The 25857-nt window shown below is 34.8% G+C and overlaps 5 protein-coding genes and 1 pseudogene across 7 annotated transcripts; 3 read left to right on the forward strand and 3 right to left on the reverse strand.

Moving 5' to 3' along the window:
- The first annotated feature begins 4114 nt into the window (after nt 1–4114).
- LOC125218200 (transcription factor VIP1-like) lies at nt 4115–6029 on the forward strand. Its single transcript, XM_048119824.2, has 4 exons — nt 4115–4646; nt 4936–5068; nt 5490–5574; nt 5655–6029. Exons 1-4 carry the CDS (start codon nt 4282–4284, stop codon nt 5786–5788), a joined length of 717 nt encoding a protein of 238 aa, XP_047975781.1. The 5' UTR covers nt 4115–4281; the 3' UTR covers nt 5789–6029.
- A 355-nt stretch (nt 6030–6384) lies between these two features.
- On the reverse strand, nt 6385–6783 carry LOC125220721 (cuscuta receptor 1-like). Its single transcript, XM_048122870.1, has one exon. It carries the CDS (start codon nt 6781–6783, stop codon nt 6385–6387), a length of 399 nt encoding a protein of 132 aa, XP_047978827.1.
- A 629-nt stretch (nt 6784–7412) lies between these two features.
- On the forward strand, nt 7413–14498 carry LOC125218412 (Spc97 / Spc98 family of spindle pole body (SBP) component). Of its 3 annotated transcripts, XM_048120069.2 has the most exons (21): nt 7413–7677; nt 8888–8994; nt 9447–9492; nt 9718–9852; nt 9977–10108; nt 10598–10681; nt 10766–10864; nt 10947–11038; nt 11468–11540; nt 11610–11762; nt 11844–11963; nt 12057–12110; nt 12350–12433; nt 12513–12587; nt 12684–12815; nt 12991–13116; nt 13196–13303; nt 13412–13474; nt 13558–13632; nt 13862–14049; nt 14137–14498. In XM_048120069.2, exons 2-21 carry the CDS (start codon nt 8891–8893, stop codon nt 14258–14260), a joined length of 2067 nt encoding a protein of 688 aa, XP_047976026.1. In that variant the 5' UTR covers nt 7413–7677; nt 8888–8890; the 3' UTR covers nt 14261–14498. The 3 variants fall into 3 exon arrangements, with proteins under 3 accessions (XP_047976026.1, XP_088917732.1, XP_047976028.1); XM_089061606.1 differs by lacking the exon at nt 8888–8994; XM_048120071.2 differs by lacking the exon at nt 7413–7677 and having other exon boundaries at nt 8888–8987.
- A 4362-nt stretch (nt 14499–18860) lies between these two features.
- On the forward strand, nt 18861–21740 carry LOC148933766 (receptor-like protein EIX2; annotated as a pseudogene).
- A 1844-nt stretch (nt 21741–23584) lies between these two features.
- Nucleotides 23585–24923, reverse strand: LOC125220720 (uncharacterized). Its single transcript, XM_089063420.1, has one exon. The coding sequence runs from the start codon at nt 24921–24923 to the stop codon at nt 23634–23636; it is 1290 nt and encodes a 429-aa protein (XP_088919546.1). The 3' UTR covers nt 23585–23633.
- Nucleotides 24924–24958: 35 nt separating this feature from the next.
- LOC148933767 (uncharacterized) lies at nt 24959–25764 on the reverse strand. The gene has a single exon (XM_089063424.1). The coding sequence runs from the start codon at nt 25755–25757 to the stop codon at nt 24960–24962; it is 798 nt and encodes a 265-aa protein (XP_088919550.1). The 5' UTR covers nt 25758–25764; the 3' UTR covers nt 24959.
- Nucleotides 25765–25857: the final 93 nt, after the last annotated feature.

Here is a 25857-nt window from a genome sequence, read left to right on the forward strand (position 1 = left end):
CAACTATAGCCAAAAAAAATAATACTTCCTCCGTACCCCATTAATGTGGAATGTGAAGCCTACTTACTATTTATGGTAAAAGTGAAAGTGGACAATTAATCGGGGACGGACGAAAATAGCAAAAGTGGATAATTAATGGGGGACGGAGGGAGTAATGTAACCACATGTAAATTTATACTACTTTTTTAATGTGGATATCAGTTACAAAACATCACCCCAAAGGAATGTGATCAAATGAAAACTCTAAATATTGTACAAACTCAAAACTATGATCTGGACTATTGACAAAAATGTCAACAGATCACAAAAAAAACATCAACGGGAAAATGTCAACAGAATTTCAATGGTAGTCAATGATTGATGTTGTGTTGATATTGTGTTGATACTGTGTTAACATTAAAATCTTGAAATTTTACACTGTATTGATATTGTGTTGAAGCTGTATTGAATAGTTTGAGTTTGTACAATATATAAGTTTGCATTTTATCATTACCCTTATCCCAAATATATACTCCGTAATTCAGCGTATGGCATATACAAAACATGCTATGATTCAGCCATGGTTAAAGGATGTCTGGCGGCTACACTAATTTTATCAAATAATGATTTAATTATAAATTAATAGTCATTTTAATTGTTATTATCGGTAAGATAAATGCATTTTTATTTCTATGATGTATGATGAGGTTTTAAAAATTGTTGAGATCTTTAATTTTTGTCTATAAATACATGTTCTTTCATTGTGGAATTATCTTTTCAATACAAACATTAGATAAATTTCATTATTGTGTCCTCGAAGAATTCAAGCGGCCAACGACGAGAGTTCTCCTACAATAATATATGGAGACGGAGGCGGTGGAGATATGGTCCTATAAGAAAGAATGAAAGGCAAAGAGCCAAAGGCGAGTCGAAAATTGTGGAGAGAGACTCATATGAGAGAAGGTAAAAGGAAATATTACATTTAAATCATATTTTGGGGATCATGTTATATTTGAGTGATATTAGTCCATACTTAAGTTTTTTTCTTAATGTTACTTTGTTTTAGTTTTTGTTAGTTTTATTTAATTTTTTTTGACTCAGCTATAATTTTATTTACGAATAGAATAAATCATAGAAATTGACTATCTATAATATCTTGAAGTTAATGTATTGCATATTCATCTCGAACTTCATAGCTTCCACATGTTTCATGCAAAGAGAACACCCAAAGTCAACAAAATAGCAAAAGGAAAATAGACTAAGGTAGAGTCAGTGATACACTTGTGGGAGATAAGCTCAGAGGAAAATAGCACTTTTAAATCTTATTTTAAGGATCATATTTTGTTTGAGTGATATTAGTCCATATGTAAGTTTTTTTCTTAATGTTAGTTTGTTTTATTTTTTGTTAGTTTTATTTTAATTTTTTTGTCTTAGCTATAATATTTTTTACAAATAGAATAAATCACAGATACTGACTATCTATAATATTTTGAAGTTAATGCATTACATACACATCTCTAACTTCGTCACTTCCACATATTTCATGCAAAAAGAACAGTCAAAGTCATACAAAATGGAAAAAGTTGCAAAAAGGTACGTAGTTGAATTTATAAAAATAGTTATTCAATCTATTACTAGTTTGTTAGAATTTCAATAATAAATACAAATTCAGAATCCTAATAGTTTTTTATATTTTCAAATACACGATTAAGTATTTCATGATTAATATTATTTTTTATATAAATTAAAGGGGACTAATATTATATTATATGTGGATGAGTAATTTACAAAAAAAATTATGATGTATAACGTGGTTGGATATTCTGTCAATTATGAAAATGTATGTACATCCAATGTAAGCTGATTGATTATTCTTGATTCGATATGATTGTGACCTTTTGGTTCTGCATTCACTTATTATTCACTTATTATGTACTTTTTCAAAGTAATTATGATATATTGCCTTTCAATTTAGTTGAACAAGTCCACCAAAAAACTAACCTTATAGTTAAAAATGAGGTAATTTTTTGAGCGTGTTTGAAATATCTTAACCTCATATTTATCCTTTAATACCCAAGCTTACAAGTTCAATACTATTTTGATAAAAATTAATCGAGTTGATATATTTTCGCAATTAGCATCTTAAAACACGACTGTCTTTCAAAAAAATTCCAAATATTAAGTTTAATGAGTACTATTAATAGATTCCAGACAAAACAATCCCTATTGCAGTTGATGTTTCATACATCATCATGTCCGAAAAGACAACATTTCCAGAATCAATAACGTTGATTGAAGTTGATGTTTCATATTACATCTTAGTGATTGGAGGATCACGTATTTCTGTCTTACCAAACACTTCCCTAGTCGGCCATGGATTTAAAGTTACTCCCTCCGTCCCGGATAATTCGTCCCACTTTAACCGGGCACGGATTTTAAGAAATGTAATGGAAAGTGAGTTAAAAAAGTTGGTGGGATGTGGGTCCTACTTTTAAAGTATTAGTTTTATAATAAAATGTGAGTAGGAATGAGTTAGTGGAATATGGGGTCCACTACCAAAAATGGTAAAAGTGAAGTGAGACAAATTATGTGGGACGGACCAAAATGGAATACTGGGACGAATTATCTGGGACGGAGGGAGTAATAAATATTCCCAATGTCCCATACAAATACTCCCTTCGTATTCAAAAAATTGAAATATTTAAAACGACACAGATTTTAATACACATTGATATAGTAAGTGAAAATAATTGGTTAAGTAAGAGAAAAGAAAAGAAAAATGAGTAAAGTAAGAGAGATGAAATGAAAGAGTTCTGAAATAATTAGTGGATTGTGGATTCCATGTCCTAAAATAGAAAGATTTTTAAAGTTTTTATTTTTAAAGAATGACCCAAAATGGAAATAATTGTTAATTTTAAAAAATAGATGGAGTACATAATTTTGGGCTTACACATGGTTTATTATGAATTGGTAATAAAAAAGAGACAAAACAAATTAATAAAACTAGAGTGGAGTAATTTTATGACAGATAAAAATGACAAAAATGAGACTACATCATTCACAATGTTTAGTTGCATTTGTTTAGAAATGTCCATTCTGAATAAAAAAAATTACAGTATCAAATTTCATTTTAATTAAAATTATAAAAATGTCTTAATTTTTTATTTTCTCATTTCCAAGTTTGCTTCTTCCAATCCAATAACTCTGCTTTATTGGACTTGGAGACGACATAAAATACTCAATTAAAGAATGTGAAGATATTAGAGCATCCGCAGCGGTGCTTTTAGAGCTGCTCGTCCGTCCGTGCCACTGACCACCGGCTCGTCCGTCTGTGCCAGCGGCACGGCGCTGCTCTTAGCTAAGAGCACGTCCGTGCCGCTGAACACCCTTACGTGGCGCTCTCTGATTGGCCAACGGCTTAACCGTTGGCATATTCAATTTTTTTTTAAATTCGAAATTAATTTAAAAAAATGTTTTAAAATTAAAAAAATATTTTCCCACTTTCCAAAAAATTATATCCGTTTCCTATCCACTTTTAATTTATTTTTTAATTTTTTTTCCCAAAATTGACATTTTCATCTATAAATACCTTCACTTCAACACAAAAAAATTCTCATAACACTTTAATTATGTGAATTTTTAATTTGTAGGATTTTAATTATGCATTTTTTTATTTTCTAGGATTTTAATTATGTATTTTTATTTTAGGATTTTAATTATGTAATTTTTATTTTTTAATGTATTTTTTATAATGTAGAAATTTTTTTAGCAATTGAAGTATTTAAATTGAATAATAGAATGATGAGACTCTTAAGCTTGTCTTTAGCTAAGAGCACGGATGTGGGTGTTGTGCTCTTAGCTAAGGACAGGGAGTAAAAGTGGATCCGGGCCCACCTCCTTGCTCTTAGCTAAGAGCACGGATGGGAATGCTCTTAATCTCTCCGTCCCATAAGAATATGCGCTCTTTTCTTTTTAGTCCGTTCCACGAGAATATGCAATTTCTAATTTTGATAATACTTTAAATACTTATTCTAATATCCCGTATGACGTCATGATGAGATCGAAAAACGTATGACTGAAAAAAAGGAAGAAAAAAGAGATAGTAAAACAAAACAAGTCTTTCTGCAGTAGCTCAGCACCAACTCTCACAAGCCTTTTTTGCTCAAACATGGCGTCTCGGGCCCCACTTTCCCCCCTTTCCATCAACAACCCAATCCCAATTTCAATCCCTTCTTCTTCAATCCTATATCTCCTACCTCCAATTCACCATTTCCGCACTTTTCCCCCAAATTCAATTAACCTATGTTCACCGGAAAGCCCGTGAACTCTGGCCCCTACTTCCCGGGCCGGGCCGAGCTCGACCAGATGCCAGACACCCCAACCCGCCGCGCCCAGCACCGCCGCGCGCAGTCGGAGACCCAATTCCGCTTCCTCGACCTCGACGAGATCCTCCTCGACGACGACGTCATGGTGGAGCTCAATCTCGACCTTCCCCCGTCGCTCCTCCCGCCGGCGAGCGACGCCGCGCCGCTGAGGAGTTTGTCGCTGGATGCCGACTTCTTCGACGGGCTCAAGGTGGATGCTCCACCGCCGCCAAAGCATCGGCATAGCAACTCCATGGAAGGGCTTTCCGAACTCGCTCTGCTTGACCCCAAAAGAGCTAAAAGGTGTGCTTTTTTTTATGAACCCTAACTCAATTGAGCTTTAATCTGATCCAATTCATCTTTAATTGTTGTGAAATTGAAGTTTCTGAGGTGTGTGTTGGAGAAATTATGCATTTGTGAGTCATAATTTGTAGTATGTTAATTGTAATCGAGCAACGGAGAACTAAAATCCAGACTATCTATCCCTTTGTGTTTGCTCTTGCTCTTTTTGTTCAATCAAGTTGAGATTTTTTTTGATGGATTGGAGAAATTTTGTGAGGTTGGAAGTTTACAAAGTCACCTTTATTTGTAGGATTCTTGCGAATAGGCAATCCGCAGCCCGATCAAAAGAGCGTAAAACCCGTTACACGAGTGAGCTCGAGAGGAAGGTTCAGACTCTGCAAACTGAAGCAACCACACTATCAGCTCAGATTACAGTGTTGCAGGTTACGTAATAACACTTCAATTCAATGCAATTCATGATATGTAGATTTCTATCAAGTTCATCTTCGAGTTTGTTAGTTTATCTGTTCAAAGTTTGAGTATGTTTTTCGAGTCTTTAGTTTCTTGGATTTCTTAGTTTATGGTATCCAAAAAATAGTTGAGATTTGCTGTGAAGGCCTTTGCTGTGATGTGGCCCTTTTTGGAGTTATCTGTTCTTGGTTCGATAGTTTGCTGTTTTCTGTTCTTCGTGCTCTTCTAACAGAATTGCCCCAACAGTAGTTAGTTGATCGACTTTCTTGAATCATGCTTTCACGTATACATCAATTCTGCACCAGTTACGGGCTTAGTTGTGCTCGTTGAGAACTTGAATATGCATGACAGGTATAATGATATGCGACTTAATGTGTGATGTATCCAATGCAGAGAGATGCCGGTGGATTGACAGCTGCGAACAAGGAACTCAAGCTTAAGCTGCAGGCTTTGCAGCAGCAAGCAGAGCTGAGAGAAGGTGTATATCTATCTCTGTCTTATTATGTCGTATGTCTTTGTAGTGACGAGGTTTTGATGTTGTGTGGTGCATTGATTCAGCTCTGAATGATTCGCTGAGGAATGAGCTGCAGCATCTCAAGATTGCAGCCGGCCAAGCTCCGTCTCCCCACTACTTTGCTAACCACCAATCGCAGCAGCAGCGGCTCAGCAGCCACAATGATGCTCCAGAGTGAACAGAGCGGCATCGTAATCCGGGGTTTCAAGCTTGTGCAGAGTTAATTGTGTTGTTGTGTGTAAAAGTTCATGGATAAGTTGCTATAAAGTGTAGAGGCATACATAGAGTTGTATAATTTGTAGTAGTGAAAGTTCAATAAAACTTGTCATCAACAACTTAAATATGGAAAGTTGATGTAAGGTTATGATAGTTTTATCTAAATTGAGAGAAAAGGAAAACAGCATTGTTAATTTTGTGTATATGTTGTGAGGCTTATCTACATCCTCTCTACCAAACCCAAAATCTGCAAGCGGTGAAGAAGCAATGCGATGTTTCAGGTTTGACTGTTTATGAGCATAATAATCAATAAATTGAATTAGGAATGCTCTGTGTTCTGCCAATTTCTTTCGTGAGTTGAAGTTATGGACAGTTCCTATTTGATAAAATGCCCCAACCACTTTGCTCAAAATTTTTGATCAACAACTTAGCTATTATGCATCATCATACATATGGAAAGTTGATTTAAAGTTACAATAGTTGTAGCTAAACTGGGAATAAAAGAAAGCAACATTACACTAGATAATTTGAGAGTAGAGGCATAATACATTATTAATCCTATGTAGATGTTGTGAATCTTATCCACATCCTCTCTATCAACCCAAAATATGCAACTCTCCACGCCTTCTTCAACACTAATGCTGTACAAGCCACTGAAAATCCCACTGCATAACTCAATGACAACATCACATAAAACCACTCAATCTCTGCAGCTTTCTCATTCATCTCTTCAATTCCTCCTTCACTGCAGCTGTTTGTCAATGGCAGGCCACAGAGATGGTTACCGACGAAGCTTGAAGCATTGAAGCTCTGGAGCTGTGTGCCGTCTGGAATCCTTCCTGTTAAGTTGTTGTAAGACAAGTCTAGATAACCCAAACCAGATATGGATGCAAGGCTGCTGGGAATTCGACCATAAAGGGAGTTTCTTGATAGATCGAGAGATTCCAACTGCTTCATTTCTCCAATATTCTCTGGGATCAAACCGCTCAGCTGATTCACCGACAAGTTTAAGGATCCCAACTCCGACAAACTTGTTAACTCATTTGGGATTTCTCCAATATTAGAATTTATGTTTAATATTTTAGTTAAACATCTTCTATTTAATTTTAATATTAATCTAATTTTCTATTTAGTTTAAAATAAAATAAAAATATAAATCATTTTTATAATAACTATTTATAAGTATTTTAAGTTATCAATCTAATTAAATTTACAATATTTATGAATTAAATGAAAATAATATTTTAATATAAAATAAACATAGTGCATAGTAATAAAAATGAGAAACATTAAAACATCCTTATTTCAATTAGGTTAAAAGTGAGGGAAAATAGTATAAAAGACTCAAAATAGTGAAAAAGGGTCTGAAATGATATTTACCCATACATAGGGGCTTACAATGCATTTTTTTAAACATGGGTACCTTTCTAGTGTTCGACCTGTGGGCCAATTTTGTAGTCCACTCTTTAAAAAATATGATTATTAGTATTGTAAAAGTAGAAAATAAATTTTTTAATTAATATTTTTCATTAATTTTATTAAAACAATACTATTACTGAGCAATATTGGATAACGAAAAGAAAAAAGAGAAAAATACAGTTCGCGCAACATTTTTTTGAATTCTTTCGAATTCAATGATAATTGATTCATAATATCCATTTGTAATCTAACTTTTTGTTTGCTGCATAATTCTTCTTCCTCATTTTCTAATCAGTACTCAAAAACCCTTTGGTATCAAAATTCCGCTAATCCATTCAACCTTTTATGCCCTAAATTCTGAGATAAAGCTAAGAGGTATAGCACTGGCGGCGATAGAAGTTGCGCATTTGTTGCAGATTCGCACGATCTAAGGTAAGTATGTATTTGAGTTTTAATCGCTTGATACAAAGCAAACATAGTTTATTTTTATGGATTCTGCTTCGTCATGGCCGATTTTCATTCGCAACACCTGAGATAGAGAGATACATTGTTTCCGAAGCTGGGAAGGGAATTTCGTAGACGCGTCTCAGTCAATTTCTGATCTGAATTATGCTCTTATCTGTTTGTTTATGTTTTTAGTGAATGTATGCCCTTGTTTTTACTAAAAATCTGGAAAATAGATGGCAATGTGTTGTGGATACAGTTTTAGCACCTAAAAATAGCAAACGCTGTCAGTTTTTATGTGAGACACAAGTCATCATCACTTAGTCTGCTAAGTTAACTGTTAATGCAAATATCAGCGCAGATAATTGGATGTGTGAAATCAGGTTTGGAAATTTTGATTTTAATTATAAAAATGGCGAAAACAGCCTAGCAAATTGGCACCAAATGCTTTCAAATTGTGTTTAATATAGTGTAGTGATATGGTTATTGAATTTTTAATTTGATTTAATGAGTTTTTCTTTTCTTTTATTTCCTTTTGTATCTTTGGGCCAGTTAGATTCCCGGATGCTCTTCTCTTAGCTTACCAATTTCAATCGTCAAACTAGAATAAGGACAACTTTCTTAAGGAAAACTGCAATGTGACAGCGCATGTAATTTCCACTGTGCGGGTGATAGACTGAGCAAGGCATCAATCTTTGACATTATGGAACTCATACAAAGCTTTTAGTCGATGTGTTTCTGTAACTGTAGAAACATACGGAATCTGGTTTATGAAAACTGTAAAACCAACATGAGAGATCTATGGTGACAAAACATGATACGAGCATGTATCTGCCACATCACTAAATGCAATTAGTCTTAGTTGGTTTCCCAAGTTTCTTTGTAGTGCATGTTAGTTTCCCATGTTTCACTATGCTCCATTATCTTAAGTAGAGTAGTAGTGGTTAGTTAATCATTTGTCTATAATAGAGAAACATATTTCCCTTTCCTTTAGTTTATCAAGTTCCTTTCCATTAGAGTATCAAGTCTTCTTAAATTTCCATACGTTTAGTTATTTTGTTGGAGTTAAAATCCACTCGAAGGATTCAAGTTCGTAACAGAACATATGCATATTTATTTACAAGATACTGCTTTTTAGTTTGACATAGTTTTGAGCTAGAAAAATGCCTCGCTATAACCATACTTTTCTTGTTCCCAGTTGATGGATGAATACCATAAGAACTTGCTAGTTGAACCTTCAATGCAGCCGTTGCATGCACCAACTGAAGCTTCGAAGCAGCCGTCTGCACTTGAAGGATGTAGATCGCAAGTTCCTGTTCAATTTTGGTTTTCTGTACTCAGTTTTCATGATAGAAAATGTAAACTGTAAATATGTATGTGCTAAATCTAATTTACTAAGGCACACATAAAGACAAACAAAACTGGCCCTGAAAATTAATGAACATATGAATCATGAATATATCTGAAGTGGCCTATATATAGAGTGTAAATATAAAAATTGGCTCCATATAAATTAATTGAATTTAAAATTTAGCCTAGACAATAGCTGCGGCTACCCAGGCAAGCAGCCTAACAAAATTTCAAATATACAGCCAAAATCTTTACTTAGTTTTGGGTGGCCGAAAGTGTAATATTGCATGCATGCATGCCATGTTTTTTGGCGGGAAAAACTCTTGCAAGCATTGAGTTCTAATATATAGAATAGTTTATATTATTCTTTATTGGTGATGTTCAGCTTGTTTCTTTTTTACATGCAGTTCTGGGGTGGACAAGCCCATAGGTTGCTTCCATGCAGCAATTCAGGTAATATGCCAAAGTTATACTATGCATTTTTTTAACCATGTAAGTCGTGTCTTGAGCATATCTATGAAATTGATGAGATTTATGGATGTTAGATGATATAGTAAAGGAAAAAAGTAGAATACTCTGTTGGTATGTGGTTCATGCATTAGTTGGCCACCTCTTACTGCCTATTAAATTGCTATGCTGCCTTCAATCAGTTATGAATATGAGCTGTGCCTTATGCAGGAGTTAATTGTCATTGATGATATCTTGTCAGCATTGGTTGGGATTGACGGACGTTATATCTCTATCCGTAGAGTACAAGGGAAGGATGATTCTGTGTCCTTCCAAGTTGATGCATCTATGGATTTGGCACTTCAGGCAAGAATTCTAATTCATTTCTTTTTCTATTCTAATGGAATGAATGTTTTCCAATTTTGCTTTCACAGAAGACTTGTTTTCATCGGGACTTCTTAAACCTAATCATATATCCTGATGTTTGCAGGAATCTGCAAAAAGAATATTTCCTTTATGCGAGAGCTACATACTTATAAGTCAGTTTGTTGAGTCAAGGTCCCAGTTCAAGAGCGGTCTTGTCAATCATGCTTTTGCAGCAGCACTTCGGACATTACTTCTTGTAGGTTTCTCTTCATCTCTCCATTTCACTCTCTATTAAGTTTTGGACTTTCTTAATTCTGGTGATTTAATCAGCATGATACTCAATTTCTAGGATGGTTTATGGAAGAAAAGGGCAATTAGTTTTATTGTCATAGTTTTGCATGTCTTGTGTGTGGCATTTTATGCCAGAATGTGGCAGAAGTGTCTTTTATTCTGCTATAGTTGATAACATGACCACAATGAAATGCACAGTTGCTGTTGTAAAAGGTTCTGACAAAACTAAATGACATAACCATGTGGTTGAAGAAGAGCTCACACCTTACATTGTTTTCCGCCAAGAAAAACAAAAGCTAATCTATTTCCAAGCATGTTCAGAAAATTGGGTATTGCTTAATATGTCTGTCAAACCGAGCTAGTTTTGACTCCCTAGTCTATATGCTCGTCAGTGTCATCCCATGTATTGCTTATTTTAGAAAACTAATGTTTTATGAATAAATTTGTGTATTAGGATTACCAAGCCATGGTGGCACAACTTGAACATCAGTTTCGTCTTGGAAAACTTTCAGTTCAAGGACTATGGTTCTATTGCCAGGTTTTACTTCCATACCTAACTTATTGCATTCCTCAACACCCCCCCTCCCTTCATATCAAGGTTATAAAATTTTTTCCAATGCAGCCAATGTTGGGGGCAATGCAAGCTTTAACCATAGTGATTAAGAATGCTTCAACCAGTAATTTTATTGGCTCTGCTGTTCTTAACCTCCTACAAAGCCAGGTTTGGCTACATCTTAGTTAATGCCACTGAATGTTTTTGTCCAGATTATTGCCTGGCAATCATATTTTCTTTACAATTTCAGGCCAAGGCCATGGCTGGCGATCATGTAGTGAGGTCTTTGCTGGAAAAGATGTCACAAAGTGCAAGCCAAGCATATCTTGTAATATTAGAGAGGTACAATTGCAGTTGATGCTTGCATGGTTAAGCAATATGATTTCTGGATTTACCCTTGGAATGGTATAGGCATTATTAGACCTGATGCTTAAATGCTCTCCTTCGAAGTACTCCCTCCATCCCACTCTAAGTAACACATTTTCCTTTTTGGGATGTCTCACTCTAAATGACACATATCTAAGTATAAAAACATCACACTCTCTACTTTTCCCTCTCTTCTAATTTATTCTCTCCACTTAACTCACAAAATAACACTACATAAAATCCTGTGCCAAATTAGAAATGGGATGGAGGGATTAACTTATAATTTCTACTGTTGTGACAAAGCATCGTGAAGGAAAAATAGCAGGGCAGTGCCAATTAGTTGCATTGTATCTAGAACAGATATTTCGTACTCCATATCTGAAGGGAAATATGTTTCAATTGTAGGTGGGTATACGAGGGCGTAATTGATGACCCATATGGGGAATTTTTTATCGCTGAGAACAAGTCTCTTCAAAAGGTATGTCTTCACTTATAAGTGTGGGCTTCAGGTTTAAGTTATAGCGGCTGTGCTAATTTTTTTAAACAGGAAAGTCTCACGCAAGATTATTACACGAATTATTGGCAACAACGCTACAGCTTGAAAGATGATATCCCCAGTTTCCTTGCCAATGCTGCTGAAACAATTTTGACCACAGGAAAATATCTAAATGTCATGAGAGAATGTGGGCACTGTATTCAGGTTTATCTTGTGATATTTCTCTGGTTCTAATACGCCTTTGAGTTCAATGGTCAACGGTGATGATTTGGTTGTTTTAAGCAGGTTCCTGTAGCAGAAAACACAAAGTTGACAATGGTTGGCTCTAATCATCGCTACCTTGAGTGCATTAAAGCTGCTTATGATTTTGCTAGTGGTGAATTATTGAACCTCATTAAAGACAAGGTCTTGTTCAGGAAATAAGCATTCGATTCTACCTCACTGCTTTCATTTCCACTGTATCTACCTCTCAACTTAATCTCTATGTTACTACTGCAGTATGACTTAAAGGGAAAGCTGATGTCAATCAAACATTATCTCCTTCTCGATCAGGTATGACTAACATATACAATTGTGCTTTCTCCAAGTAAATGTGGGATTCAGAATTTCTTTTTTCTGCAAAAAATTTATTGGTAGATTGGGGATACTTAAATGTATTTCTGAAGTAATAAAAACAGAACCATTATTCCAGTAGAAGTGTAGAACTTTCATCCATTTGTGACTTTTGAATTAGAACTTTGTAGGAAAGCTACTGTGTCTTAGTTTCCTTTTCTTATAAATTATGATTCCAGGGTGATTTTTTGGTCCACTTCATGGATATTGCTCGGGAGGAACTCATGAAAAAGCCAGATGAAATTTCAGTTGAAAAGCTGCAGGTGTGTAGGTGTATTATTTGCAAGAGAATTTACGTTTGTCTTGTAATTTCTCATAAATAATTGTTGCACTTGGTACTAGTCTCTCCTGGACCTTGCATTACGATCCACGGCAGCTGTGGCAGATCCATATCATGAAGACTTGACATGTTGTGTGGTTAGTAATTAAAATTTTTGTGGTTAGTGGTTACTTATAGTGTCGTGGAACTCTACTGTGCTACCTTCTCAACAATATTTACTATGTTGTTTCCAGGAAAAGACAACTTTATTGAAAAGGTTGATTGAACTTAAAGATCTTCAGATCAGCCACACTATTTCCGGCAATGATGATCTCGAAGAGCCTTTGAGCGTTACAGGATTGGAAACATTTTCTTTGAGTTTCAAGGTTTGTAACAAGTGTTTCTTTTATTTTTTTGTGGTTAGGCATGGGTCCTGGTCTATTTGCTCATGCAAGAATCATACAATCACGTTTTCTGCTGGTCAACTTGTCTAAATGCAGCATCTCAGTGATAATAAGCTCCATAATGTTACTGAAAGTCTTAAGTGATTATTTTTTTCAGGTTCAATGGCCTTTATCACTTGTGATCTCAAAAAAGGCTTTGACCAAATATCAGCTAATATTTCGGTGTCTGTTTCACTGCAAGTATGTGAATCGGCAACTTGGTGCTGCATGGCAGTTGCATCAAGTATGATTCTTGTAACTCTTCTATCTGTCTCTTATTATCTTCCCACCTTCGTGATGCTTACCTAAGTCGTATATTATAGGGTCTGCGAAGACTTGATAAGCAAGGAATAGCGATTTCAGTGTCATCTTTGCTATGCCGGAATATGCTCAAGTTCATCAATAGCCTTCTGCATTATCTGACATTTGAGGCAGGTTTCTCTACTTCAGTTTTCCTCGTAAATGTCTATGGACTGGCTGGGGTGGAATTATTAAGTAACTACCTAATACTCTTTTCGTGATACTGCATTCACTTTCAGGTTCTCGAACCAAATTGGCATATCATGGACAATAGACTTCAAACTGCAAAGAGTATTGACGAGGTTGGGGATCTATTTTCCTTTCATACTTGTTTTGTTTGAAATTCTGTAATGTTTTTTACTGTTGCGACTTCATTTTGGTGCAGGTTTTACAACATCATGATTTTTTCCTTGACAAGTGTTTGAGAGAGTGCTTGCTTCTCTCACCTGTTCTTCTCAAGGTTAGTCGTCTATTACATCCTACTAACATGCTCTCACAAATGCTCTCCGGAGCTTAACATTTCATTTTCTGTGTGTATGTAGCGTTTTCATATTCAAACTTGCAACCTCATATCTAATTGGGCCACTTGAGATTCCATTTTTGTGTTAGATTGACGCTAGGTAGCATGCTACGTGTTGTTCTACCTCGAGTTAGACAGCTTGCTCATTGGTGATTTTTGTCCATTGCAGAAGCTAGAGACAATGAAATCGATATGCCTTCAGTATGCAGCAGCAGCGCAATGGCTGGTTACCTATTCCATCGATGCTCCCAAGACCGACAGTCCCGAGCTGGATAAATACAACAAGTTGAAACTAAGGACGCGTTCTCAGACTCAGAAAGTAACAGCTGAAAATGCAACTGTCATTGAATCTATCTTGTACGTTCCAACAATTTCCTGTTACTCTTTTCTCTCTCGGTGCATTCGACTGTGTCGTTGATGTTCTTGTTGACCTCCCTCTTTCAGGAAGTTTGAACGCAAATTTTCTGCTGAGCTTCAGAGTCTAGGACCGATATTGAGCAGTAGTTCTCGTGCAGAGCCATACTTGACTCATCTTGCACAGTGGCTTCTTGGCGTGGGAAGCGACTAAGATGCAGCGACATCTATCTATGGTTTGCCCATTTCCCTGCTTTATGTTCATCTTGTTGTTGGTTTTCTATTTTACCTTTTTCCCTTTTGTGTTTTTGATTAGTTGAGGAGATTTGTTTTAGAAATCCATTGCCAATTTCAAACTATGGATAGTGTCTGTTCTATAATAGTTATGTTGTGGGTTCAAAAGTTTATCAAGATAGCCTTCTTCCATAACAAATACTAGTTCATTTTTAACATTTCGGTTTGTCTATAAAAATTAGTCTCTTTTCATTTTTCGTAATATGACCATGATCAGTAACTTCGATGAGACTATTTTTTATGGAAAAAGGGAGTATTAAAATATGTGCCACGCTATTGTAAGTGGATAGTGATAGTAGTAGTAGTAACCAGGGACATGTACGAGTCGTCCAAAAGTTTAGGACGTATGAAGTCTATACATCTATAAAAGGCGAGTTTTGGCCTTATTTTGAAATATTTGTAAGTTATGGGCTGAATTTCAATATTTATAAAATATGTATTATTATAGAAAATGAAAGGTTAGAAAGCTATAATAACATTATTATTAGATTAGCCGGCAGTTTTATGAAAAAAACGCTTAAGTATGACTATGACTACTATCATTTAATTAAGAGTTTGAATTGCCGTTACTTTTTTATAAATGATAACTATGACTACTATGTGCAAATAAGTAAATATAATTATTATCACTTTAAATCTTATATTTAATATTTGTTCATATACCAGGCTACTTATATTCTCGATATTGAAGTTTAATTCAAATACATAAATAAATTACATTTAATTAAGTTTAGATAAGTTAAAAAAAGTTATCATTTATAAATTATAAAGTAATTTATCTAAACATATATAAAAGACGAGTTTTGTCCTTCTTTTCAAATATTTATAAGTTTTATCTTATTCTAGAATATTTATAAGTCGTGAGATTAATTTAAATATTTGTGGAATAACTAATTTCTTGCAATGGTCATTCATATTCTATTTATGTATATTTACGTTACATTGTTCCTTATTAATTTGTAACCGCCACATTAATATTCCTTTTCAATAGTTTATATCTATAAATATGTATCATTTGCAAGGTTCTATTTCACTTCTTCATTGTCTCCCCTCACTCCATCACAAATTTTCTGCAAATGGAAAAATTTGTTCACATCAGGGAATTCACATTCCTTAATGATCTACAGCCTAACAATACTTCGTCAGTGATTCGAGTGAGGTGCATACATGTTTATGTGCATTAAACGTGGACAAATCAATGTAATCTTCTTGGAGTGTGTGTTTTATGATCGGATGGTATACGTGTTGTTGTTTAGCTTATTACTATTTTTTAGTTATTTATCTAAAACTAAAAATCATTCATTGTTATTTTTCCATGCATGGAACAAGAATTCAAGCCACGGTTACAAGGAATTTACATAATACTTTCAACTTTTTGTCTATAAATACGTATCATTTGCTAGCTTATAATTTATTCCGCATTGTCTTGTCCCATTGCATCACGGATCCTTTGCAAAAAGAAGAATTTTTCTCGGTATAGTTATTACTCTTTACCTATATAATATTACATTTATATGCAATTAATTTGTGGTGTTAGTTCATATTTAAGTTTTTTCTTAATGTTAGTTTATTTTATTTTTGTTAGTTTTGTTTTAATTTTTCTGTGTAGGCTGTAATAGTTTTTTTTCCACAAATATTGAAACCACATAAGCGTTTGACTATGTGTAATATTTTGAAGGTACAACATTACACATTTGTCACCAATTTCGTCACTCAATAGTTTTCATGCAAAGAAATCACCTAAAGCAATGAAATGAAGAAAAGAAGCAAAAAAAGACGAAGATAATAAACTATCACATTATTTTTTACACCTATGCATTAATTTGGAGATTAAGGAGGAAAATAAGGTCGAGGAAGAGTCACATGGATATTGGAGTTTGTATTTTATTATTTATTTGGCTATTCTTATTATTGTACAATTAAGTTTGTTCACGTATAAGTTTGTTCACGTCTTACAAACTATTATTTTATTGTTCTAGTGTTTATATATGTTTGTACACCATTTTATCTTTGTATGACGATGTTATTGTCCTCATTATCATTTTTAGTTGTATATTTAATATTTTATATGAATAAATATTGATGGTATTTTAGTATTGAAGTATGTATATTGTAACGATAAGTGTCGCAATTAACAAATAATTTCATGCATGTTGCTTTAATTTAAAATTTATTTAATTTTATATTTATAATTATTTAACATATTGTTACTATATAATAGAAGTACAATAGTTTTTAATCTATTCACAATATCTAATTAATAGAATAAAAATATTATATGTCGCGCATTGCGCGTGGGCTAACACTAGTTCTTTTAAAAGTCAAGTCTAGGTCGTGTCTGTCTTCTTCAACTTGACTTGTTAGTGCGGTAACTAGGGGTGAGCAAAATAACCGAAAACCGAATATCCGAACCGAACCAAACCGAAATTTTGAAATTCGGTTCGGTTTTTTCGGTTTTTCGGTTCGGTTCGGTTTTAAAAATACAAAAATTTCGTTTTTTCGGTTCGGTTCGGTTTGGGCGAAAAAAAAAACCGAAAAACCGAATTATATTTTAAATATATTATTATATATTTTTATCCTATTAATTTAGTATATTATATCATATATATAACATATATTCTTCTAATATATTTTTATATAATAAATATTATATATTAATTTTATATTATATATATTTATATTCTATTAGTATATAAAATAAATTAAATTAGATATATTAAAATATACTATTTTTTTCGGTTTTTCGGTTTTGTTTTGAAATTTCGGTTTTTTCGGTTTAGTTTGGTTTTTTAAGTTCGGTTTCGGTTTTTCGGTTTTTCGGTTTGGTTCGGTTTCAATTTTAACCTAAATTCGGTTTTCGGGTTCGGTTCGGTTTGGGCGAAAAACCGAACCGAAACCCGAATGCACACCCCTAGCGGTAATTGGTATTGAAATTCTTTCGTCCTATAAAAATAATGATACTTTTCTTTTTCATCCTTTTTCTAAAAATATCTTATTTCCGTTTTTGCAAAGTTATCCTAAACTCATTAGTCATTACTCATATACATCAATTTATTTACAACTTATACCACTAAGGCCTCTACCATTAAACACTAATAATATTGTGGGTCACACAATCTATTAATATTATTTTAACTACCTTTCCGTCTCTTACTTACCAATCATGTATTAATTTCCGTGTCGCTTTAAATGCCATTTTTTTTAGGACGGATGAAGTAGTGCACAATTGTGAAATTAATCCCTCTATTTTGTGTAATTATACATTCTATTAGGTATAAAAGTTAAATATCGTTTCAAAGGCTATGAGGACTCGAATTCTGAGACATTTGGCCTCAGGTTTTTAACCACATTACAACTAGTCCAACCCACGTACCGTTTCATTTATTTTGTTTGAGTGTATGTTGGATTTAGTTATAAATTCATATCTAAGGAAAGTGTATGATTTATACTACTATATAGTATAAGGAAAAGTGTTGTGATTTTATATTATTTTTAAAATTTACTTGGTTAAAAAACTTTTGTACCGTCATTTAGAGCTAAAAAACAACATGGCATGAAAGCAATTTTGATATTTACTTGGTTAAAAAACTTTTGCAATGTCATTTTGAGCTAAAAAACCACAACATGGCATGAAAGCAATTTTGATATTTTATCGTGAACATACTTAAATATTTCTCTATTTAGAGATAAAAAAGCATGATAATGATCGTTCAAAATAAGCCAGATAAAACAAAATATGATTCTCACTTCATATTATTTCTTTATTTTGATTTTAGAGAGATAAAAAGTAAACATAATTTGATCCACACACAGTAGTTTGGAGTGAATATTTCTCCAACTAATGACGACTTTTGATAAAGCATGACAATGGGTTTAAAGAGTTGTCGTGAGTAGTCTCAAGTTCAAATTTGCGGTATTATTGAAACACTTTTAAAATGGGTCTAATTTGCAACAAAATCCATATATTAAATTTAAAATGCTAGAGTGTCAATTTTAATGACGAGTGAATTTGTGAGCTCTCAATTGCAGCACACGATTCCGGTGGGACTTTTTTCTGATCGGGTTGAAGTTTGAACCAACCTGACATCAAACTTGTTCATATAGGAAAAGTCATTTTATTTATTTCCGTGGACGGCCCACTCTAATATCATGATAGAAGTTCACAAGGTTTCCACTTAAAACCAATTCATGAATCATGATAAGTAAAGGGATTAATTACAATGAAGCATTTGCTTGTTTCATTTGCCAATAGATTTGAGGTAGACTCAATAGCTAATGAATAATACTATTCACACCCTCTAATTCTTTTAGCATTAAAATTATTGGCATTATAATAGAAAGGAAATAGAAAGGTCATACAAGCACAAAGTCTCTATATATCTTCCTAATCATCCCTTGCCTTAATACAACAAAGATGGGCAGCTCAAATCCAAGCATTGCAGCTCACTCTTTCTTCCTTATTTTTTACCTTATTACTTGTTTCAACCTATGCCAATGCAACTTTATTTTCTGCCCACAAATTGAAAAACAGTCCCTCCTAAGTTTCAAGCACTACTTGCAAGATCCATACCATCAACTCTCTTCATGGGATGATGGTAATGATGTCAACTGTTGCAAATGGAATGGTGTAGTTTGCAACAACTCAACTGGCCATGTTCACCAACTCCATCTCCGTGGTTTGAGTTTGAGAGGCCAAATCAATTCATCTTTGCTCAATCTCAAACACTTGATTCATCTTGACTTGAGTCTCAACAACTTCAAACAAACAATACCTTCCTTCATTCACAAAGCTCGAGTTTTTCAACCTCTCTTTTGCTGGATTTCATGGGGTGATTCCGCATACCATCGGGAACCTTTCATATCTACGCACTCTAGATATGGCCGGCTTTCCAAACATCGCGTCTGCTGGTCACAAAAACTACTATCACACCACAACTTATGGTGGTTACCCAGACATGGAATTTGCTGCTTATGTAAGCTTTCCAAACCTGCTACAAGTTGATAATCTTGAATGGTTATCGCGGCTTTCTGGACTCGAGCATCTCAATATGAACTTTGTGAACCTCAGCAGAGCTACAGATTGGGTGCAGGTGATCAACACACTCCCTTCTTTGCAACAGCTTCATTTTCAAAATTGCAGTCTTGGTTACATATCTTCTCTGAGTTATATCAACATCACTTCATTAACTCTTCTTGATCTCTCTTCCAACAACTTCCATTCCCCTGAAGTCCCAAAATGGATATTTGGGCTTCACAATCTTCATTTTCTTGATCTAAGGAACAACTCTTTCTTAGGTCCAATTCCAGCTAATAGCAATGCCACCAAACTGAAGTATATTGATCTCTCTTTCAATTTTTTAAACTCCACAGTGCCAAGTTGACTCTATTCTTGTATAGATTTGGAGTTTGTTATTTTGGATTACAACTTCCTAACTGGTGCAGTTCCAGCAGGATTTACTAACCTGTGCAAAACAAGAAGGTTGTCCTTATCCAACAATAATTTCCAAGGAAATATATCTGATTTATTTGGAAATATGTCAGAGTGCTTCTTGGAAACATTGGAAGTCCTAGATTTGAAGTTTAATCAAATCTCAGGTCAGTTGATAGATCAACTAGGGGGTTTAAGAGTCTTGAATATCTTAATCTCAACAAGAATTTACTAACTGGTCCAATTCCAGCCAGCATGGGAAAGTTGTCATCTTTGAAAGTTTTGGCATTAGGTGATAACAAACTAACTCAAAACCTTCCTCATAGTTTGGGCCAACTTTGTAATCTTGAATCGATTTGTATCTTTTACAACAAGCTGGAAGGAGTAGTGACTGAATCCCTCTTCGCAAATCTCACTAAACTCGAGGTTTTTTCAGCTGCTTCCAATCAATTAAGTTTGAATATAAGCCCAAGTTGGATCCCCCCCTTCCAACTTAATTCTCTTGGGCTAGGATCATGGGGCTTAGGCTCCAGCTCCAAGATTCCTTCCTGGCTCGAGACACAGAAGAATCTTTCCCACTATCTCAATCTGGCTGGTACTGGAATCTCAGGTAGTGTTCCAAGCTGGTTCTGGAATACTTGGTTCTTGAATCTCTCCCATAACCATCTTCACGGAGAGCTCCCAGATGTCCGTGGCGCTGCCCAGTTTATATACTTGAGTTCTAACAAACTCGAAGGCCTGTTGCCTCGAGTTGGAGATACTTTGAAGGAGCTTGATTTGTCCAATAATTCATTCTCCGGAGGCATAGCTCACTTTCTATGTGATGAGACATATCCAACATATTCGTTGGAGATTCTTCATCTGGGAGAAAATCTATTAAGTGGGGAATTGCCAGATTGTTGGAACAAATGGCCTTCGTTGAGATATCTGAGCCTAGGCAATAACCAAATGTATGGAAGCATTCCACCTTCTATTGGCTTTCTTGCTAATCTTGAATCTTTGAATCTTCAAAACAATAGATTCTCCGGGAAGATACCTTTTGCAATGCACAACTGCATTAAGCTGGTGAAGATGGGGCTTGCAGATAACAATCTTACAGGGAACATACCGGCGTGGATAGGAACAAGCCTAGTCGAGTTGAGGATTCTGATACTGTGCTCAAACAACATGAGTGGTAAGATATCTTCAGACATTTGCCAGCTGAGCTATCTCCAGATATTGGATCTCTCCAACAATGAACTCCCAGGCATGATACCGAGATGTATTCATAACTTCACTGCAATGGTTATGAAGAGGAGTTTGTCAGATCTATTCAGACAGTATGGAAAAGAGAAATCATGGTACTCTTACTCCCTTTTCAACGCAGGAGCATTCAGAGAGAGCGCACTGATAGTGATAAAAGGCGGTAAACTGGAGTTCGACAGCATTCTTCCCTTGGTTACCAGCATTGACCTTTCGGCGAACAGTCTGTCCGGAGAAATCCCAAATGAGTTAACAAGTTTGTCGGAGTTGGGATCCTTAAACTTGTCAGGGAATCAGCTGAATGGTTTGATCCCCGAAAATATTGGAGAAATGAAGCAGTTGGAATCTCTTGATCTATCAAGAAACTCCCTTTGGGGTCGAATTCCCAGAAGTCTTGCATCCATATCTGGATTGGGTTATCTCGACTTGTCTTACAACAACTTAAACAGGAAGGATTCCAGAGGGCACGCAGCTCCAGCGCTTCAACGCTTCAAGCTTCGTCGGTAACCATCTCTGCGGCCTGCCATTGACTAGCAACTGCAGTGAAGGGGATATTAAAGAGATGAGTGAGAAAGCTGCAGAGATTGAGTGGTTTTATGTGCTGCTGTCTTTGGGTTATGCATTGGGATTTTCAGTGGTTTGCACAACATTAGTGTTGAAGAAGGCATGGAGAGATGCATATTTTGGGTTGCTGGAGAGAATGTGGATAAGCCTCACAACATCTACATAGGATTAGCAATCTATTATGCCTCTACTCTCAAGTTCTATAGTGTAATGTTGTTTTCCTTTTCTCCCAGTTTAGCTAAATCTGTTATATCCTAAATCAACTTTCCTTAGATATGATGTACAATAGCTAAGTTGTTCTGATCAAATTTCTGAGCAAAGTGGTTGGCGCATTTTATCAAACAGGAACTGTCCATAACTTATAATTTCCGATAGAAATCGGCAGAACACAAAGCATTTCCCATTCAATTTATTGATTATTATGCTCATAAACAGTCTAACCTGAAACAACGCATTGCTTCTTCACCGCTTGCAAATTTTGGGTTTGCTAGAGAGGATGCAGATAAGCCACACAACATATACACTAAACTAACAATGCTGTTTTCCTTTTCTCTCATTTTAACAAAAACTATCATAACCTTGCATCAACTTTCCATATTTAAGTTGTTGATAACAAATTCTGAGCAAAGAAAGAAGAGAGCACAAGTTTGGTTGGGCCATTTTATCAAACAGGAACTGTCAACAATTTTAACTCATGGTGAAAAAATAGGCTTTTCTTATATTAATTCTGACATTCCTTATTAAGGGGCGGAGCCAGAAATTTATGCCGACGGGATCAAAATATTACATGAGTAAAAATTGAAGAGTTCTAGCAGGGGCATTTAATGAAAAAATAGAACAAATAAATTTTATAATACATATTTTATATAGAATTGGTGTAATTGGAGGGGGGCAAATGCCCCTTCTAGCATATAGCTAGATTCGCCCTGCATTATTTCATTTGGTTGAAGAAGATATAATAAAAAGGCCAAGCCCAATGGCCTCAATCGCATGCAGATGTTGGGTCGAGTGGCCCACAAGGCTTCTCAATTAAGACATTATTGAATTATAGAATAAGTAAAATTAAGATTTTAAGTTGCTCATTTCCGATTAGGGGTGGGTAGGTAAGGTATACCTTATCGAAACCACCATACCGTATACCTTACCGTAAATATGGTATGCGAAAAAGTCATACCTTTACCTTATCAAAGTTTTCGGTATACCTTATTTTCGGTATGACGAATTTCCATACCGATACCGTACCTCATTTTCGGTATATCGTACCGAAGTTCGGTATACCTTACTTTTGCGGTATACCTGACTTTTAACATCAATCAAAATAGAAAATTAGAGTATTTAGAATATTATTTATAATTTATAATTTTAAAAATAAATTAAATATAATTTATTCATAATTATATTTATATTTCACAATAGATTTTATAATTTAAAAATATATAAAATATATTTTATATATAATTGTGTTTATATTTTTGTGGTATATACCTTAGTTTACGGTATATACCTTAGTTTACGGTATATACCAAATTTCGGTATGCAGCGGTATACCCAGTGGCGTATACAGGATTTTTGGTATGGGGGTACGACTTCAACAATAAATAATGGTATAACATGACAAAAAAAAAACTAATGCTAGAAATAATATAGTATTTTGAAACAATATTTAGTTTTAAGTCTATACAATTCAAAATATAAAAGAAAAATACATAACATCTAGTTTATTTTTCGACGTGTCTTCATTTCTCCAAAGCGTTTGACTACAGCGTCGTCAGAAACTTGTAGAAATATATCCTTCTCAATGAAAGTGACCAAACAATCATTCAAAGATTGATCACCCCTCCTATTTCGCAACTTATTCTTCACAAACGTCATTCCGGAAAACACTCTCTCCACACTTGCAGTAGCAACCGGAAGAATCAAAATCAACTTACAAAAACACAAGAGGATAAGCGACATCTCTCTTTGTTTCAACAAGTTTCATCAGAAGAGAACCAATATCTTGTAAATTTTGAAAGTCACTATCATTTTTCACATCTTCGATGAATAAATCAAGTTGGTACTAAATAGCCACCAATTCACAGTTTGAAAAGTCGGAAGGATAAAAAGTGGCAAGTTTAAGTACCTTTTCCTTGTCAAAAGAAGAGAAGTTATCTTTAGGATTGAAGCAAGCCATACACCTAATCAACTCCATATTTACCTCATCAAATCGGTTATCAAGTTCTTGAAGTAATAAATCAATTACCTTTATAAACACATCAACCCGAAAATGATGAAGATAGGAAACATCTTGAACAAAACGCTTTGATCTTCCTTGAGGGATATATTGAGCTTCCATATCTGGAACAACAATGCCAAGATTGTTGCAAATTGAGATTACCTTATTCAGTTGAATCTCACATCCGACATTCCTCATTTTCTGTAACTGGTCCTTGGTTAAATTAACGAGCCTCATAGCGTTAATAATATCTTGATCCCTTCTTTGTAAAGCAAGACACAAATCATTAGTGTACCCGAATATAGTGGTCATTAGCTGTGCCATAAAAATAAAATGAAATGACTCTATTGAGTACAAAACGCCTTGAGCTTTTGGCTTATCATCTGAAGAACCATTCTTCCCAATTATCACTAGAACGTTAACAATTGCAGAAAACAAGTCCATGACATTCAAAAGAGTCTTGTAGTGAGAACTCCAACGAGTGTCTCCAGGCCTTTTCAAACCAAGTTCTTGATTCAACCCTGTTCCTGTTTCAAGTTCGTCAATCTCTAAGGCTTTAGCGTTTTTTTGTGCTTGAATTTCACGAATCATTTCCCTTCTCTTACAAGAAACTCCAATTACGTTCAACAAATTTGCAATAGCATCAAAAAGCCAAATACACTCATCGTTCCTTTTGGAAATGGCTACAAGAGTTAGTTGAAGCTGGTGCGCAAAGCAGTGAATATAGTAAGCACTTGGAGTATCTTCCATAATCAAAGTCTTAAGTCCATGTATCTCACCCTTCATGTTACTAGCCCCATCATATCCTTGTCCTCGAATCTTAGATGGACTCAGTGAATGTTCAGCAAGCAAAGCTAAAATTGCACTTCTAAGAGACAAAGCTGTTGTATCAGCGACATGCATTAGACCAATGAATCGTTCAACTACCCTTCCACTTTTTTTTTCAACATAGCGCAAGCAAAGGGCTAATTGTTCCTTTTGCGACACATCGCTTGATTCATCGGCTAATATAGCAAAGTAGTCCTCACCAAGATCATCCATAATTCGCTTAGTTGTTTCTTTAGCACAACAATTAATAATATCATTTTGAATAATTGGAGATATCAATTGACAATTTCCAGGTGCATTTTCCATAGTCACTTTTGAAATAGTTTCATTATGTGTCCTCAATCATTTCAAGAGTTCAAGAAAATTTCCCCTATTAAGGGATTCTTCACTTTCTCTATGCCCACGAAATGCCAAGCCTTGTCGCAATAGATAACGTAAACAAGAAATTGAAGCCCTCAAGCGAATATCATACTCTCTGTTAATCACATCACTGACATTATCTAAAGAAACAAGAATCGATTTTTTTTTGCCATCCCTTTGGTTCACATATTTCTCATAAGCACGATTATGAGCACTTCTAATCCCACCAATATGTTTAGTAAATCTATCTGGCTTTTTATTCCATGACTTAAATCCTTTATTTACAAACGCGTCTCCCCCCGCATTAAGTCCAACTTCATTCTTGAACAAGTAGCAAACAAAACAAAATGCAGCATCTTCTGTCATGCTATATTCAAGCCAATCCCATTTATTATACCATGAAATCATAAATCGACGCGAACCTCCAATTTCTTTTCGAGGAAATTTATGATTTTTTGGTTGACAAGGTTTTCTGAGAATGCAGGCTCTTCTAACTGCATCTCGCTCATGTGGAGGATACTCCATTATGTCTCTTCTTTTTCCAGGATCTTGAGGAACGTATTCAATATCATAAATCAATTCTTTCTCGCGTGATGACACACTAGTATTTGAAGGAGACACATTATCAATTAAAGCAGGAGTGTTTGAAGCAGGAGGATTTTCTGGAGAGTTTGAAGCAGGAGGGTTTGCTGGTTGAGAGCTAGAAGCAGGAGAGCTTACACTATCACAAGATTTTCTCTTTTTGGAGAGAAATTGTCGAAGATCAGATTGTTTTCTCATTTTTTTTAATTTTCTGCAAATATATTCAAAATCATTACAAACTAAAATTATAAATAATTGAATCACAAATATTAACATCACAAAACCATACGATTGAGCT

The sequence above is a fragment of the Salvia hispanica genome, chromosome 1 (assembly GCF_029641045.1).
Source record: "Salvia hispanica isolate PSC_SH4W2 chromosome 1, Shi_PSC_v1, whole genome shotgun sequence".
NCBI lineage: Eukaryota > Viridiplantae > Streptophyta > Magnoliopsida > Lamiales > Lamiaceae > Salvia > Salvia hispanica.